Source organism: Alligator mississippiensis, chromosome 5, assembly GCF_030867095.1.
Source record: "Alligator mississippiensis isolate rAllMis1 chromosome 5, rAllMis1, whole genome shotgun sequence".
NCBI lineage: Eukaryota > Metazoa > Chordata > Crocodylia > Alligatoridae > Alligator > Alligator mississippiensis.
In genome coordinates this window covers 16385333-16404753 of record NC_081828.1, presented here as the reverse complement: position 1 = coordinate 16404753, position 19421 = coordinate 16385333, and the positions used below count along the sequence as shown (strand labels likewise).

At 43.0% G+C, this 19421-nt stretch overlaps 1 protein-coding gene across 4 annotated transcripts in view; it reads right to left on the bottom strand.

Annotated features, from left to right (window-relative positions):
- Positions 1–13588: 13588 nt before the first annotated feature.
- The window catches only part of UBE2U (ubiquitin conjugating enzyme E2 U), a 28539-nt gene continuing 22706 nt past the window's right edge, over positions 13589–19421 (bottom strand). For all 4 annotated transcript variants that reach the window (XM_019489170.2, XM_014593888.3, XM_019489171.2 and 1 more), the window contains 2 exons: positions 19227–19339; positions 13589–17185 (listed from right to left, as the gene is read on the bottom strand). In XM_019489170.2, the coding sequence (XP_019344715.2) occupies positions 17046–17185; positions 19227–19339 (253 nt within the window). In that variant the 3' untranslated portion in view covers positions 13589–17045. The remainder of the gene's footprint in view (positions 17186–19226; positions 19340–19421) is intronic.

Genomic DNA, 19421 nt, shown 5'->3' with positions numbered 1-19421 from the left:
CCCTGAGAGCACCGCTAGGGAGTAGGGACACTAGGAGAAGCACCGCGGGCACTTCTGGGCATTCCCCTGGCACTTCCGGGTCGGCATGATTGGTCACGGGGGTACCCGGGCAGTGCAGAGCTTGCAGCAGCAGGCAGCTTCCCTGTGCGGCCCCTCTGTGTGCTGCTACTCCAGGTCGCACACACTGTGCTCCCGGCCTTGCTACCCTCTCTTGGGCCCTCCAGAGCACAACGTGTGACCCAGAGCAGCAGCGCACAGAGGGGCTGCACAGGGAATATGCCTGCTGCTGCAAGCTTCGTGCTGCCCAGGTCACACTTCCTGTGGGGCAGTGGGGAGTTCAGAGCATCAGGCAGCTTTCTGCACCCCTCGCTGTGCCCTACCGTGCCCTACCAGGCTCCACACACTGCTCTGCAGAAGCGGTGGGAAGGGCAGCACAGCAGGGAGCATCGCTGGCACCTGCTGCCTCCCTGGAGCTCAGGGCTGGGGCTGGGACTGGGAGGCAGCTGGGGCTGGGGCCAGGGCCGGGGCAGGGAGACAGCAGCCGGCCCAGGTTCTGGGTAGCTGCTAATAGCCACGGAGCCCAGGCTGGGGGGCTGGGGTTTTGGGTGTCGGGCAAGGGGCACAAGCAGGGCTGGGGTGAAAGGGGTTTTAGGTTGTGGGCAAGGGGCACGGGCAGGCCTGGGGGGCTGTTGTGCAGGGACCCACCCAAAACAAATACACAAGATCAAAGGGAGTATCAGAAGTTTTATTTATTGTCACCAGGTTTACAATATTTAGAAAATCTGTTATTTACATAAAAGAGCAACATTTATGATTATTAACTATACTAATATGCAATGCATCCTGCCATGTACCCCCTGCCCTTGTTTTGTTTTTTGGCATGCTGGCACTCTGGCACCTTCCAAGGTAGAAATTGTGGGTTTTTCAGCACTCCAGTCAAAAAGCATTGCCTACCCGTGGCTTAGAATTCTACTTTTAATGCGTTTTCTCTCTTTTCTTCCTACTTTGTCTAACCTCTCACATGACTTTAATAATAACCCCCCAAATGATCATCATATACCTATATGGAAGCTCCTTTAGGTGAAGACTGTATGGCATTCCTTTAACAGGTAGACAAATGGTATTAGGAAGCAACATAATCTAATGGATATATGCTAAATCGGGGCCCTGACACGTTATGTTTAAAGTGCAATTTATATATCAATCACACCATACGCATATGCAGTTGCTTTATGGTGCCACGAAGCGGCAACCTATCCTGCCTTTCCTTGCAGTCCCTGCAGAAGTTGTGGGTCAAAGCACTTTTAAATGCTGAGCAAGGAGGGAGCTGTGGACCAAGGGGCTTTAGACATTTGAGCCACAGGGACTCCAGCATCATAAAGAGGTTCCCCTATCATGGGGTCCTCTCATACTGGGACCTGTAAAAACCATGTGTGCAGCCCAGCTGCACAGGCAATGTCTAAAGGTCCCAATGCACTGGGACCAGGGAACCTCTCTCCAGTGTTGGGGTCCCTGTAAGCTGGGAAACTGCAAGTGTGGGTTTTTTTAAAGGTCTCCTTACCCAATCAATTCCCCCATCCAGCATTTGCAAACATATAACCCAGGCTACCTCCTGGCAGTGGCGTGATTTGGATTTGATCCCTGATCTCAACGATGCATGTGTGGCATGGCAGGAAGCGTGATTGTTGGAATCAAGGATTAGATCCCATCACGCCATTAAATGAGGTCTGCCAGCCCCCTGGGCTTCAGAGAACCTGGATTCTATCCATAGTTCTCCTATTACATTGCTGGATGACTTTAAGAAAAACATAGTGCTTCAGTTTTCCTATCTCTAAGAGTGGAAAATTATAAAGAATGGATAATAATAACTTCTTGCAGATTTATAGATGAAAAGTGCTATTAGACCATTTTAGTAGTACGATCAGGTCAAAAGACAATCCCCTTGAGACACCTGGCCCCAAGCAGGTAGATGGAGAAAGGAGATAGAAAGGCAGAGGTTAATCGTTAATGGTTGTTTTGTTTGTTTCTTAGCTTTGTGGAGGGTAAAGCAGGTCTTGAGGTAACATGGGTGTTTAATCAAAAGACTCAAGACACCATTAGCAAAGCAGGTACTTAGAGGCTGAAAAGCAACCCATCTGAAGAACGTTCTCTGTTCAGAAGAGAAAGTCACAGGAACACCATGAGGATTTAAAAATGTATTAATATTTTAAAGCTGTCTGAAGATGACACATTGTACCTTAGTTTTACTTTGATACACTTGTCAATGAAGCCTCAGGGCTGTTCGTACCAAAGATGCTCCAACCCCAGGAATCAACACTGTCTGGAAAACAGTAAATCACAAAGACCAGCTTGGCAATGTCTCCAACATGGCTATTTGCAGACTGGACGTGACAGTGTAACACTAGCCCTGGCACTGCACTCTTACGTGGGAGAGGAATCGAATGGCATATTTTCAATATCACAGTATTAGAGATTTTTTCATTCTGCCTGCCAGTTCTTAGGTGTCCTGACAGGTGAAAATCCTATTAGAATATACATTGCCTGTATCCAATAAGCCGAAGGTGCAGCCGCGTAACAAGTTGGAGCAATGAAAGACTCCAAACTTGTATGGACAGAGATCTTCTCCACCCTGTCCTTTGCATTTTACCTAACTATATTTTTGACAGCAAAGAAATAAATGTAACACCATAGAAGCAAAAGGATATTTAGCTGTTGCAAATTGGCTCTGTTGAACCCTGCTGTGATAAGTTAGTTCAACTGTATATTGGAGTCCCTCTATCCACAACAGAGCCTGCAAGAGAGAAAATCTACATAATGGTTTGTTTACATTCTCCTTGTTACGGTTATTATAAACTCTTCTGGAAAACACCAAGGGATGAGAAGAAAGTCCTGTTGGTATCTATGCAGATTGCTACCTTATGTCTACAAGTATGGTTTGCATCATGGGGACAAATTAAAGTGTTATGCCAGATATTAAAAACAAAAAAAATGTAAACTTTGAAAATTATTTTGAAGTGTGTTAGCCCTGCAGTGCTCTGGGGAGAGCTTTATGACTCCCAGATGAACATCACAGGATTTGGCCTTTTCAAATTCCACTGACTTAATGTAATGGCTTCAAAACTGGGTTTTTGTCTTTTCCATGTACAGCAGTCTCAGATAAATAATTTAACAGGTTTTTAAAAGGAAAGCTCTCTGGTCAACTTTGGTTTGGAATTCTGAGTTTGTCTGAGCAAACTTTCACAATATTTGAGACTAATAAAAATGCTTCTAAGTTTTTTTCAATTACTCCAAAGCAAAAACAGACCCAAATGTTTCCTAGCTGTGTAGGAGAAGCTGAAAGACCAAAAAAAAAGGCCTACAAAAAAGTGGTACTGACTAGTTTACCTTCAGTGGCCAAGCTTCAAAGAAAGGCAAAAAGTAGCCAATCAAATGAAAACCAGATTTTAAAAATCCTTCAGTTTTAATAATCTCTGTTAAAATTTCTTATCTGTGTTCCAAAATGTGTTTTTTATCACTATTATTGCTAACCCCATGTCCTTTAAAGGAATGAAATCTCTCCATATACCCAGGACTCAACCAGTGCCCTCTCTAGTGAAAGGGAATCTTTTCATGAGCTGTTAAGGGATCAGCATAATCCTGCTTCTCTGGTCTGGATATCTCCCTTTGTTTTGTCCCCTGTGTCTCTCTCCTAACTTTTGTAGACCTTAGTTTGGTTTTCCTCCTTCTTTGCAGGACAGCTTTCTCTTCAAATGCTTTCTTACTGACAATCCCAGTTTTTTTTCTAACCCATGTGGAAAGGAAGTTGATTTTTCTGCCTGTTAGAACCTATCCATTTTGTCGTGTCTAATTGCTGATCCTTATTTTCTGTTGAAAACCATGGCAATTGGGCTGGTATAGAGTAATTAACAGTGCCATCAGATAGCACCTGTGTCTGATGGGAATATCTGATGGCAGAGTAAATTACTGCACTTAAATGCACATGTAGATGGTGACATCAGTATTAGTTTACTCTGGCTCAAATTGCACTGGAGTTTATTCAGTCATATTAATTGTACATGTAGATGCATCCATTGAGTCTCAGCCAAGGTGCCATGGCAATATCAGCAGTGTTAGGTGTACAAACACCTACACATGATTCACATGATAAGCCCAGACATTTCAAAGAGGAATCCATTTAAATAGGAGAACATTTTGGCCAGGTGTGGCCTTCTTGAGTCTGTTGCAACAGAAGAATTGATCTATTATTTTTCCGTAGTCCAAAACAAGTGAAAGCTAAGAACTGGTATTTTCCAAGGGGTGCCTTGAATCTAAAGAAGAGTGTCTTGCATCTAAAAAGGTCGAGAACGACTGGATTAGACATAATTTCACTGAAGTGCTTATAGGTTGCAAACTGCAGGAAAATGGCACAAAACATTTTAACAGTGGGAAAGGCAGCTGTTGTTTAAGGGCATTGAAACAAATGAGGCCCATCTACACGTGAGATTTAATGCTCAGTAGCCTATTTTACTGTGCATTAGAGTGTCACGGAAAAAACAGTGCTGATATTCTAATGCTCAGTAAAATTAGGCTACTGTGCATTAAGCATCACTAAAAAAGCATGCACTTTTTCTGCTGTGTATTAAGGCAGCCTAATGCTCATTTACTTACTACCTCACATTGGAAGGCACCTATACACGAGAGCTGAGGAGCTCCGACGCACTGGAATTGCAGCATGACGCGATTAATTGCCACGCTCCAGCAACCTCCTGTGTCTCATGTATCAGTGACCCTGCACGTAAAAATGGTGACAGGGGTGTTTGAACCAAAGCTTGTCAACTGAGCTTTAGTTCAAGCATCCCCGCCACCATTTTTAAGTGTGGGGACACTGATACAGGAGACATCGTGTTGGTTTAATTAGAGCATCTCTTGGAGCCGCTGTAATTAAAGCACCGCCAGCCCCTACCCCTGGATCTCTTTTAAAAGTGCCCAGAGTTACTAAATTTAAAGCGCAGTAGCAAAAGCACATTAATAAACATGTAGATGCACTCACTGTGTCTCTTCTGAATGGTGCTGCAAGGTCTTCAGTATTGTCCCACAGGAGAGAGAAGAGAACCTCTCGAAGTCCTGATCTTGAAGGGGTCTGACTCCTTTCTCACTTACATCAGTTTTATACCACTGTAACTCTTATACAACGACTCCTGTTTTCTGCTACTAAACAATCAGGTTGTAAGTTTTCCCTTTCTAGAAATATTATCTTTTTGCCTTACCTAAGTATCTTTTATAGTGGAAAGCTTTGCATCAGACTTGGAGTTGTTTTGTGGTACTATTGTATGGAGGGCACGTTTACATTTATAGTGTGCATGCATGGCAAGTAAAGGAAAAAGCAGATTACAGAACTTAACTTTTCATCAAAGTGCAGACCATCTATTTTAGTCTTTACTCTGGTGCAACATGATTGAGGTGCAGTACCACATTGCAAAAGCGTGTGAAAAATCATGGAAATCATGACCATTACTGTGGCAAATCACCTGTGTAGGCCCAGCAATGTGCACAGCTTCAGAAATGCTGTACGGACATGGAGATAGGTGTGTCCTCTTCCCTAGGGCGCTTACAGTAATACAGACATAAACAAAATGCAAGACAAGACATGAATAATAAGGCGTGGAAAGACTGATGCAGAGGGGCAGTGTGGAAAGATAAATGGGAAGGAAAAGAAGATAAGAAGTATTGGGTGTCAAGGAGCGTGTTGATGGAGAGAGACAATGAGAGATTGTTTAGAGGAGACTAAAATGAAGATTAATGCAGACTAACAATTATCTCTATACACAAATACTAAGAATGACACAAACTGTTCTACAAAAGAGTAATAGGCACGGATGTGCTTTTTTTCCTCCTGAGTTATGGATCGCACACACTGAAGCTGACACAGAAAGGTTTGTGTGAGCTGTTTCTCTTATTTTGGCTGACCGTTTGCTTGATTTTAAGTTCAGATTCTGGAAGTTTTCTTCTTCACGTGGCTCTGCCTATGTGATGACGGTGCCCAGATTGTCACTCCTGATTTTATAAGAAGCATGTAATGTTTCCAGAGACCATGATTATAGCAGCTTAATAAGTATTTAATGCTATGTACCATACAATGAAAAAGCAGCTCAGTCCAGCTGAAGTCTGTGGGCATGTCACTACTGTCTCCAAATGTGACAATGGGTGCCACTGTGGGAGTACACTCTGCCTGCACGCTCCTTCCCCATCTTCACCAAAGGCCTAAACAATGTAATGTAGTTGCCATTAGAGTGGCAGTGGGTACATGCCAATAAGCATACCTAGATCAAAAGCCTGAGACTGGCATTGGGCACAGCCTGACCTTGTGCCAAGCAGCTTCTACATGATTTTCTTCTGGCATTTGTGTACATCGTAGAGAAATGAGTGGACAGAATGGGTTTCCAAGGGGACAGTCCCTAGCAAAGCTGGAAGTGGCATAGATATGTCCATTGCTGTCAAACGCAATATGGGCAAGAATGCTGTCTACATCAGAGACATTTACACTGCTATTTACTGTACTGCTCTATTTGCTGACAGAGACTACAGTTCTGCACATGTGGCCCATTTAAACTGGCATCATCAAACTTTACTAGGTTTTCTCAGTCTGGAAAACTCTGTTGAAGCACAGCTATGATGAGAAGGGTGGTCTAGTGGGCAGGGTGCCAACCTGAGATTTGTGAAGTCAGGGTTCAATTTCTTGCTCTACCATAAACTACCTGTATGACCTCAGCCATGCCACTTTTGAGTCAGCCTTCCACAGGGATTTGGCACCAAAAATATCTTTTAAAAAAATCTAGCCCTTTGGGTATAAATTACCTAATTCCCCTTTCCAGTGTAATTTAGCACTTAGGAGTCAAAGCTTCAGGGAAAGTCACTTGTGAAAATGAGACTTATGTTCCTGTATCATTTAGGTACTTTTGAAAATGTTACCTTTAATCTACCTTAGCTATCCATAAAATGAAGATTACAGCCCTTCCTGCCTTCACAGGGAAGCTGTGAGGATTTGGAAGCATAAAATGCTCCGTTATTATTGTAATGGGTCCATAAGTACCTCTGGGAGGTGCCTGCTCAATAAAACCGAGAACTTATACTTTGGTTATATGCTTTTCTTCCATTTATTTCTGCTGGTTCTATGCAGTCAAAGAATCTGTCCTGTCCTGTTGAAGACTCAGAGAGATTTAGATATTCCCATAAGCATGAGGAGTTGGCCCCACATAAGTGGAACATTATGACATAAATATTTGACATTTTGACAGATTGATCCTGGTTTTGCCCCACAAACTAAAATAAGGAAATAACAGATTGCCTAAGTCAGTCAGCATTATCTTCATTTGCTGTGCTCATTAGTTTGATTTGCTAATCTTTGGTAACTGTGAGAGAGCTAAGGTCCATGGTATGAACTTTTCATGTCTGCTAATATAAACATCAAAAAAGGGTAATAGTGCAGGGTTTGCCTCATTCTAGTCTTTCCTTCTAGGGCTGCCAGTTAGTTGTCATCAGGGCATAATTTCAATGCCTGTGTGAACCTTCACTAGTTCCTGAAGTCCTTTCATAAATGGCTACAACAGGAATAGGATATGCTAGAACAACTGGGACCACCTGAGGCAACCCCTTGAAACAAAGTAAATATGCCCTAACCTGGAAAATCTGAAAATCTTACCCTAGTTCAAATTCAGGTTCATTTCTTCCTGGGGCAATTATTTGTTTGCATGCAGTTGCCCCAACCCATTTATCACTATGGGTTTTTTCTACAGCTCCTAATTTTGGGGTACCATAGTTTGTGTAGCTTCTAAGAACCCTGCCCCCAGCGGCTTCATTGCAATTCCATTGGCACAAAACTGTATAATGAAGAGTCAGGCCCTATGGCTTGTAGAGCAGGGGGTCCCAACCCCCGGGTCACAGCCCGGTACTGGGCCACAAAGAGTTGGCTGCTGGTCCGCAGGAGGGTTGGCTGCCAGACCCGAAGTCTGGAAGTGACCGGCATACTGCGGACTGGCAATCAACCCTTTTTTATATTGAGTACAAAAAAGGGTTGGCTGCCTGCCCACAGTATGCTGGTGCACAGTTTGCCGGTCTGCGGTCACTTCTGGTCCACGGTTTTCCAGTCCATGGTCACTTCCAGTCTGATTTGCCGGTTCGCAACATAAAAAGTTTGGGAACCCCTGTTTTAGAGGATTTTCCCTAGCAGTCAGGTTCCCGTCCGCCACTCTTTTAATAGAAAAGGACAGTGCAGAATCCATCTGGGGTAAATGAGAGGAGGATTTGGCCCACAGTGCTGACCTTATTCTTTTTTCAGTCGCGCTTTTTTTGGTGGGAGGATGTGGTTTTTGCTCTGTGTGAAAGACACACATGCGGATCTGTCCAGTCTCAAGCTGGTTAGCAACAGAGCACTCTGGAGGGCACTTGGCAGTGGTCAGTCATGCAAACATATCTCCAGACCTGAAGGGTAAGCTGGCTGACTGGAGATCTGAGCTCTCCTCCCAGTGATTGCAGCTACCTCTGCTCCCCCACCCCACTCAGTGCCAGCGTCCCTCCACACTGCCTGCTGCTCACTGAAGGGTTCAGTTCAGCTTATCCCCCAGGCTTTTTAGCTGCAGCGCACCCCTTCTTCCCCTTGTGAAAAGTTAATCATTTAATAACAACCTTGGCAGAGGTCACCTGAGCACCTATCTGACCAGCAGCTCCCTCCTTCTTCACACTAGCCTCCTCCCTGCTGTGACTCTTCAGAGCAAGCAGCTGGGTTTAATTGCCTTTTGAATCACATTTTTAAGCAGTGGCACAGAAACGTCTCATGTTGCCTTTTCCTTCCTTCCCCATTCTTGCTTTTCCTTTGTCTCTTGGTTGTAGGCTGTCTCTGGGAACAGGGAATATGGTGCCCTGGTCCTCCCACGCTGGATGAAAGGCGCTCTGAGTGCAAGTGAATTGAAACGGAGAGTAGTAGGGCCCGATCCTGCTCTTGCGGTAGGAGTTGTCATGGGAGAGAGGGAGTGGATTTCTGTTCTGTCAGCCGAGGGAATAATCCAAGAGTGGCTGAGGCCTGATAAGGGGAAACGCTGCCTGTTGAGCTCAGCTGCAGCTCTGCAGAGGAGAACAATGTGCTCCCAGCAGTCCAGGCTGCTGAGTGCAACATGTATTCTGGCCAGCGGGTCACAGCTCCTAACCAGAAAGCTGCATGCACTTCCTGGAGGGATGCAGTGTACTGGAAGGCATAGCAGCTGGTCCACTTTCCTAATGCTCTTCTGAGAGTTAGGCAAGATCTTTCTTTACTATGCCATAGCAGCCAAAGAGGCTCCCGGCATTGCATTTGCTAGGTGTCTTACTCTCACAGAAGCCAAGAGAACTTTCACAATTGATTTCACTGACATTTTTGAGCATGGGAGGCTTTATATTAAGATACTCTGCTCATAGTATCTTTAGTATACAAAAGATGTCTTTTGTATTATGAGGCCAATGTAAATAACCATTGGTCTGTTGAGCCACTATAGCTAAAACAGGATCCTGCCCACAGCAGCAGTGTTTAAAGTGTGCACTAAGTGAGGTTAAAAGATAATCTTAAGTAAACCCTAGATCAGAAGTCAGCAATGTTTTTGGGCAGAGTGCCAAAAACACCTGCAACCTTTACTCATAAGATGTTAGTGTGCCAGGGGTTGTCATGCATGTGTGCCATGCTTTGGCACCTGTGCCAGGGGTTGCCTACCCCTGCCCTAGAGCAGTGCTGTTTCAGTGTCCTGGCAAATATCAAATAAATCTCCATTAGCAATAATATGTTTAACTGAAGTAGTAGGTGTATTTCTAGCAGAAGAACAGTTATTGTTCCTTATGTAAGACAGGATTCATGGGTGACTGGTGCCTCTTAAGTCAGGGAGGGCACATGGCCCCCCTAGCAACCAGTCAGCAACTCCCCACGGCCAATCTCGCACACCAAAAATCAACTGTGGGACTTCCGGAAGTGGCCATGGCCACTTCTGCTGGAGGCCCTGCTCCCTGGCCAGTGCTTGTGCACCACCTGGGAGTGCGGCCGCTTCACCTGGCCCCTCCCCACCCAACGTTTGCAGGGGGGGCACCAGCACTTCCGCCTGCCCCTCCTGCCTGTCATCTAAGTGGCAAGTGCAGCTGTCAGGGGGTGCACCAGCGCTCTCAGGAGGTGCACATGCACCCCCATGCACACTCTACGTGTCGCCACTGACAGGATTGCTGCCTAATCAGTCTGTACTTTAACTATCATTGTTACTTGAGATTCATCGAGTCAAATTCCACCATAGATTCGTGGATTGTAAAAGGCTGAAAGTCACCTCGCAAGATCATCGGGTCCAGTCTCCCTGCACTAGGCAGGAAAGACAACCGGGGTCAGGTAACCCCAGCGAGGTGACCGTCCAGTCTCCTCTTGAAGATTTCCAGGGTAGGTGACTGCCATCACCTCTGCAGGGAGTTTATTCCATAGTCTGGACACCCTGACTGTGAAGAAGGTTTTCCTAATGCTGAGCCTGAAACAGTCTTCCAGGAGTTTGTGGCCATTACTCTTGGTTTTCCCCAAGAGTGCCCTGGTGAACAGTTGTTCGCTGAGCCCTTGATGTATTCCCCTGATATAGCGGTAAACTGCTACCAAGTCCCAATCAGCCTTCTCTTTTTTAGGCTGAAGAGACCCAAGTCCCTCAGCCTTTCCTCACGTGGCTTGCCATGCAAGTCTCTGATCATACGGATGGCTCTTTTCTGGACCAGAGTTCCTTATTCATTGCCATTGCCTATTCAGATATATATATATTTTTTAATTATAACTTCAGTGGGTGATTTTGGTTTTATACTGATGATTCATCTGACAGCTGAATTTGATTAACTGTATGAGTGGCATCATCCCATGAGCAGGACACTGGTCTAGGACCCAGAAGACAGATTGTATCTGACTGTCACAAACTTTCTCTGTGACATTGAGGACATTTCTTCACTTCTCTTGGCTACAATTTCTCCATCTTTAAAATGACACTTTCCATTGTAAAGTACTTAGAAACCTCCTGAGAAAGTCCTAGCAAAGATTATTATTGGAAATTACAGCTGTCATCTTAGTTTGAGGACACTGCAAAAATCACAGTTTTAGGTTTAGAACTAGTTTAGAAGAGGGGGTAAGAATGATAATGAATCCATTTTGAAACAGGGAAAGGACACCTGCCCCAAGGATCAGAAGTTCATGTATTTTTCTTCTTATTTCTCTAATCAATCACAAATGCAGCCAGGCTTCTTTGGAGAGGTGTACACTGGTATAATTAACAATTTAAGTCAGTGGTTGTCCGGAAGGGATCTGGGTATGGTCCCCAAAGTCTGGTCGTCTCCCAGTTGGTATATACCTCCTTCTCTTTTGCCGCTGCCTATCTGGCATTCCACGGCACTGTCGGATCAGCTTTTTAATTTTCTGTGCAGCGAGTCCACCAAGCCTGGCCTGCCATCGCAATTAGTCACACCTTCTCAGTACATTATATTCCTCACACCAGTGACTTGCTAGAATGTCAGAAATAAAGCTAGCTCTGAAACATCATGAAAAAAGATTGAAAATAATCAGGAGAAAGTTGGTGGTAGACAGTACAGTTGACCAGTAACATCAGAAATAGGTTATTTATGCTAACATTAACTAACAATCAGCCATAAGCATGTGCATGGGCTAAGCTTTTGCTGATGTCCTTGGCCGAATGTAGAGCTGAGCTCCTTGAAGCAAGGGCACAGCCTCCCTCTGCTTGTTCTGAATGAGCAGCATGTGTGCAGAAGGAGTAGGAATTAAGGCCTCTTTTTATGCAATTCTGATATAAAGCAACTATTCCCAGTTTAAAAGAAGGTGACTGAACAAGTGAGAGGAACGTACATGTAGGTGCAAGATAAAACTGCTACATGTGTAGTACGGGAATGCCTGACAAAGGCCTGCTCTGCAAATTTTACTCATGGTACAGTCTCAAACTAGCACAGCAAAAGCCAGTACCCCACAGTCTTCATATGAAGCCCCTAGCAGCTGCCCTACTTAGATGGTTGGATTAATAACCCTCTTTGGAAGCTTTGCTTCTTTCTTCTTGCTTAAGTTTCTGGGAATGCTTATACCTTCCATCTCTGACGATGTGGCTAAATGCTCCTAAGGAAGAGGGGGTAAAAACCAACCCCAAACCAGGAGCTTGGTTATGTTTAATCTTTATCTAGCCTACACTTTACAATTAAGGCCCAGTCACTGGACCATCAGAGCAGGGAAAGTGACATCTACAAATCATGGCGTGGAGATCATAGGTCGTCACAGAGTTGTAGCACAGAAACTGACGGGACTAACGATAATCACAAATCACCAGGCATAATAATGACAGACAGCTATTGCAGTAATAAGACGTTAATCAATTATTCATTCGATATTCCTTGCACGATTAATCATGATAAATTAATGTGACTTGAATGGCACTGACGTGCATTTTCCTGGGAATCTAATGTAACTTAACAATTGATGTCTGCCTCTTTAATGGACAGCTGCCCTTGTGCCACAGATACTTGGAAAGCACAACAGCACAACAGAAATAGGATAAGAGCTGGACAAGCTTTCAAAGACTTGGACGTGCAAGGTCCATCTGCCTATGACTTTTTTACACTCCGTTTAGTAATTTTACTGCAGATGCATGTCTGTTGAAGGGAGTACTATTTGTGATCAAGAACAGCTAATCATATATTTCAGGATGCTAAATATAGCCTAGAGGAGGGGTTTTGCAGCAAATCTCTCTCTCTTTAAGGATACCCATGTGGATTTGTTATGTCCTTGTCTGGGGAACAGGGTTAGCAATTTCCAGGAAGGAAATGCAGTGCCTAGAATCACAATAATGTACTCCTCTGTCCCCAAGACTGAGAGACCCATATGGAAGCCTTGTGCTTATATAGAAGTTTCCAGGAGCATCCCCTGCCTCTGCTAGAGCTGCTCTTTACCAAGGATGTACCCCTTTCCCTTGCTGGATCAGTCCCCAAGACCCCAGGTTTGGACATGGGTAAGAGAAGGGGAAGGTGTAACGTCTATAGGAATGAAAAGATAATACAGACCCTGACTGAAATCTGCCCTGATTTATGCCAGCTGCTGGCACAGCTAAAGCCCTGATACATTTGCTGAAGATTGTCGGGGCCAAGAGACGCCCAGCTCATTGCAATTGCATGCCAGGGTGTAGCCCTGCACACAGACAGCTGGGAAGGAGGGGCTCACATAGGAATTATTATATTGCCAGGAGATCCTCCCTACACTGGGTTAATCCTTTTGCGCCAAGCCACGAAGCCTTTAGGACCAGCTCACACCAGAACTAGAGCACAACAAAGAGTCCGACCATCTGCTTGTAGAACTTTTGTTTAACCTTTCAGCCCATGTGGGGCACTTTGTTGTTAGCATTGACCTAATTAAAAATCTGATCACACCTGTGTTTCATTTGCCTCCAAACGAGAGATTGGTTTGATTTGGCTGGGTTATAAACAGCATTTCCAGGCCTCTCTCCTGTTATTTCACTATGCTTTTAAGTGCTATCTTCTTGTCCTAGGATGTTCTAAATTATTAACATATTCTATACCGGACGCAAGATAAAAGAGAGCATTCAACTTTTATTTTCTCACCCTTTACTACAACCAGTTATATGTTGTTTCTCACTAGGTATCTTTGATCCACCTGCTTGTTAGATGATAAGCCACAGGACACCACTGGTGAAAAGGAAAACAGGAGGGGGGCCCTTCAGTAATTTCTGGTTTTTAGAAAGCAGGATTTTCATCAGTTTCATAACTTCCCTGTGATCTAAGGCTTAACGTTAAATTCAGACTAGCATAGAGCAAGATTGTGATACAGGTCACTTTCCTTTAATGCTAGTGCAAGTGCAGGTATTTAAAAGGGTCAACACTTTTACAAGCACGTTACAGTTGCAAGCATTGCGTCCATGGTTGTATAAATGTATCAGTGGAAAATACCATCTGTGGATATGAACTATCCGTTGACCTGTTTGACTCCACCAATTTATTAAAATATCTTCTAGCATTTGCTCAACGTATATGGTTTTCAACATACCCTTAATATGAAGTAATGCTGCAGAGCACTTTCAGACAGCCTCTTCTTACTCCACAGGTGGCTCCACTAACTTCAATAGGATTATTCACAATGAAGGCCATTATAGTCTATAGAAAGCCGGAGGGAATACTGCTCACAGCCAGACATGGACAAGTGCCATTGACATCAATATGATTTATACTGAAGACAGTATATGATTCCTGGTTTGTGACTGTGCTGATTAGCAAACAAATTCTATGCCATGGCAGTGCCACAGGTATATTCACTACTAGTAAATATACTTTTATTATTCTATTAATGTTCCCTTCAGTGTGTTTGCAGAAGTCATGAATTTTCATGCAATATTTTTGTACAGGACTCATCATTCTTGCATCTGCTTCCTTCCCTTGCATTTTTTAATTGTTTGCACATAGGATGCATGAAAAGATGGTACTACCTTGATGCATCACTTTTTCCACTGTTCTGGGACTCTGTGTTCTTACAGAGTAAAAATTAATTAAAAGAAAGAGAACATTAAAAAAAACAAGTGATGTGCACACAATCAACTTCTGGCACTTGCCATAATAAAATTTCGGAAGACAGTCACTTGAAGAGATGTTGTACCATGCTACATTAAACATCTTCCCACACAAAAGAATATGCTGTCTTTAATAAAAAGCTAAGGATCTGTTATAAACAATTTAAAGCAGAAACATACTTTTGGCAGCTGGCTTCCAGCAGAGAAGTCACTAAAAATAGCCGGGGCAGATTTCCCTTGATTGGGGGAATACAATAGTGTCTGCATCCACAGTAATATAGTGCCATCTAGAGGTCGTTGTGCTTTAAAAAAAGAAAGCTAGGGAGCCTGATTCTGATTGTATGAAAACTGAAGCCAATTTGAAGACATTCTCATGATATAAAAAATTATACTGCTGCAAAACCAAAATATATGCGCCAGAATCAGTTCCAAAATATTTTTAGTTGATTGTTTTTCCACCTGGATTAGATAAATGTGAATCAGCAAGCTTCTCCCTCTATGCATCACTAGCTAGTATATCCCATTATGTCTCTATCCTACCCACATTCACCGGGTTCTGTTCTTCCTGCAGCGTGTCATATGAAGAATAGGTCACAAAAAGGAACCCATAAAGAAGTGTTACATTTAAGTGACTTCTCCAAATTGCAGTGCAAAGCCATATATGCTGAAACACTGGAGCCCCATTTGTACTGAAAATTACAGGAGGCATCCAGAGCTGGAAATAATTTTCCACATATGTTGATGTGATAGTATCCGCATTCAGAGGCTGAAATATAAGCTACAGCTTTTCAGAGTGCATTAGCCCTGTGCCTTTTAGGGCTGTGAACAGTTTACTGAAGAATGTTGTCAGGGCTAGGACCAACGGTAAGCTTCTTTCACCTCAAATGTACATATGACAGAACTAATCCTTGTCCTGGCCTGCTACTTGTCCTTTCCCCTCTGCTTGTGGAAATATTGATATATTTTTTACAAGTAGTTATAAATTATCCCAGATGTGCATTCAAAGCTCTGTGCAACTTGAAAGTTTGTTCTTTCCCTGGCACAGTCGTAGATGTGTTCCTTGTTCAAAGAGGTTGATCTCAGAACTCACTGTGCCGAAGTAGAGGTTATAAAATGTACAAAGGAAAAAAGCCCCCAGTAGGCAGTTAAATTAATGTTTCAAATTGCTGAGAAAAAACCATAATTGAAAGAAGTCACTGAAGAGTTCCAAAGATCTTGTTTTGTCCAAGAAAGAATTGTCTTAACTTTTATGCCTGCGCTTTTATAGAGACACCATTTGTATCTTTGGTATGTATAGAGTCCAGAATACTACTGGGCTAGGCTAAGTATTGTACAAACCCATTATGAGAGATGGGCCCTGATCTAAATAACTTATAATATTCATAGACTAGAGAGGCAATGGGTGGAAGAAGAAACAAAGTTTATGGGAGATGAAGTGGCTTGTCCAAGGCCATAGTGTATGTCAGTGGAGAGCCAGGAATCAACCCCAGCTCAACTGACCCCAGGTTCAGTGCACTGTTAGGTACTTAGGTATTTACCTATCATCCCAGTAACTCAAACGTCTTTCAATCACCGATGTATTTATTCTCACAGCTACAGTTTACAGAGAGAGTCTCAGACTCTGCTTGTGGTGGAACAGATATTTTACTTGGGTTTTCCTATGATCCTGGCACCCATTTCTTGCTTTCAGTTCATGCTACCTCCTATGTAGATACATAGTGATGTAGGTTCAACAGCTATCGTACATTCTAGTGGGCAACTATGTTTTAAGTGTGATGGATATGACATTCTGATACTGGTGGATCTTTCCCATCTTTAAGTATCAGGATTAGACACATATTCTCAAACGGTATTCATACAGCTGAGTTTTCTAACTGATTCCTACACTGAATATTTGTATTCCTCAGTGCAATCCTCAGATCTATGGTTTCCCTTATACATTGCGCAACTATTAGAATATTTATAGTTGCAATAGTTCCCACAGCCCCACAGACAAGTCAGGGCAGCATATGCCTGCACTTGGGTGGATGGGGAGTGCTCAGTGCCATCCTCCCTGGATCTGGCTGCTGCAGCAGTATAAGCAAGCCCTGTGTGCATCCAGGGTCACCAGTTATCTATAGCAACTAATCCAGTCGGGTTTTTTTGTTGTTGTTTTCTGGTCTAAGTCCTGCAGAGGCTAGCACATCTTTTCCATCTTGTGTAGTAGCACCTGAGACACCAATCAGAGTTTTGCAAACCCACTGAAGACAAAGGAGAATGGGTGAAGGAACTGAGTGTGCACAGATGTGAAAAATATCCTTCTGCATGTTTTACTCACCTTTGCTCACCTAAAGCTCACAGGAGTTTTGCCTGAAAAAGGGCTGAGTGATAGGTCTAGGATTTTCCCCATAGGACTGACGTAAATGTATTTGTTTTTAACCACCTATCAAAATAAAAGTTTCTGGTTTGTATATGAGATCTTGTAGTTTAGTCCTCTAATCCTTTGGTGGAGAGAGTGTTAGTCCAGGCTACTAGATTGTCCACTTCCTCTTCCCACGGCTCTTTTTCCTGGGCAATGGGTCTCTCTCTACCTGTAGCTTGACTTTTTGGTATTGGATCTAGCATATCTGTGGTTTGAAAGAGAAAAAGGTTCATAAGGAGATAAAACAGCTACGTGGAAGCAAGTTTTCCAGAACAATTACAAGAACTTTTTCTTTTCCATTTTTAATTTGCAGAAATTTTTGGAAACTTATTTCTCAGGGCTATAAAGAGACTGTGTATATGTAGCAACATTTAAGTGACCAGATACAAAACCATGTGATACATTATATATACCATGCATCTTTGTACCACCTGCACTGGTTGCCCATCCAACTAAATTCAATTTGTCAAATGGAGCTGCTGCTCATCTTGCTGTGGGACTCAGACTGTGACTAGACAACATTCTGTTCTGGTTTGCTCTACTACCAATATTAAAACTTTCTGCCATTTGCTCTACTACCAACATTAAAAAATGTATGAGCAGGACTCCTAGCTGCTCTCTCATAGCTCTATAGCCATGCAGCATTAATGGCATTAATGTTTGTCCTTGTCAGGAAAGCAGCTATACATGCTTTTAAGACAAACAGGAAGCAGATTTGTTGAGAAAGGTAGTGCTATTTTAATTTTTTTCTACTTAATTTGCAGCTAGTTTGTGATAGAACGTACTTTGGATACTACAATATTTCCAACCACTTCTGGTACAGATCAAGTTCTGCACACAAGCTCTTGGGAAGGATACTTACAACACATACAAAACATGGTGTTTAGACCTTTTTAATAGAGAAACAGTGATTAATCCTTTTTTGCACAGGTAAACATTTTGCTCTTAATTTAAAAATAAAACCATTTACTGTTGTATGACCCCTATTTCTTTCCCACATGTAGATTTGGTAAGAAATCTATTTAGTTGGTAAGGAAAAATGCACTTGTGAGATAAAAAGCACTGTGTAACCAGAATTCAGTACCCAGCTTTGTTGTTCCAATACACAGCTTCTATTATTGTTAACCCTCTAACCTGCCCCTCTCCATACTGGGTATGCAGTCTCCAGGTGGTCATCTACATGAGATCTCACATGGAGACTTGTTCTCTCTCTCTGGGGAACAGCAAGCAGCAGTCTGGGTGAGGCTTACTGATCTGCCGCAGCTACACAGAGCAGCAGATATGGATCAGCTCAGTTGCAGCATCTGGGAAGAATGCCCAGCCATGGCCTAGGCAGTGAGAGTAGAATTTCTCTCTTAAGAGAGCCCAACTTGAGTTTCGTTTCTCTTCAAGTTTTACATTCAGGATAAGAAAAGCTGTAATTTTAAAATCTGTAATAATATTTTTCTAGACAATGGGTCACTCAAAACCAAAACAAACCTAGTAAGATATTATTTCTGCCTACCACCTGTCTACCTCACAGGGGTGTGTTGTGCAGGCATAGGTGTTAGCCTGCAAAACAGTGTGGAGGGTCAACGCAGAAGACATTAGAAACATCATCCTGAACATGACTACATGGAAATCTCACAAACTCTGGTAAGCCTTTAAATGTGCTCCCATGCAGGGGTGAATATCTGAAACCAAGATGTTGCAACTGCGCTTCAGCCCTCCTTGAACGTATTGTCAAGAGGCTGCACCTGTATTTCTTTTTTAAAACATACTGGCAAATACCTGGCTTTATCTTATCCCTGGCCCTAGAAAGCTAGGGCATATTCTCTCATTTCCACCACTTTATTCTGGTGAAGCATTGCTACCTCAGTGATGTTACTCCCGCTTTTCATAAAGTTTGGTAAGCAGAATCAAATCTACAGACTTTTTGGTCAGCAGGGACCTGATGCATTGAACAATTTGAGGCAGATTCTCTCTAACTATGGAAAATGCAATTATACTACAATGCTGGAGACTGTCTCATGGATTTATAGTGACACACCAAAGTTTCTGCCACAACATCTATTGGACTTTTGTCCTTGGTGGAAACAGCACTATGGTTTCAGAGTGCACATACTCTATACAGGTCCAATTAAAGACTCATGCTATTTTAAGTTACAGTGGATTTATACCAAATTTACTTTGCTGGATGTAAGGGGAGAATCAAGCCTTAAATGGGCACAATGGAAATGCTCCATTTTGGGGTACTGAGTCTTTACCTGTTGCTTGCCAGAGTTGATAGTTGTCCTGTTTCTCTTTGCTCATATTGAGCAAACTTTCATTTTTTTGTTTCCTTTGCCTCCTGATGAGCTGAGACATAATTGTTCTATATCTGTAAGCAGACAGAGGATCAGTTTGATACTGTTAATCTAGGCTTGGCTCCAAATATAAATTTGTCTTTAAAAACTCCCATA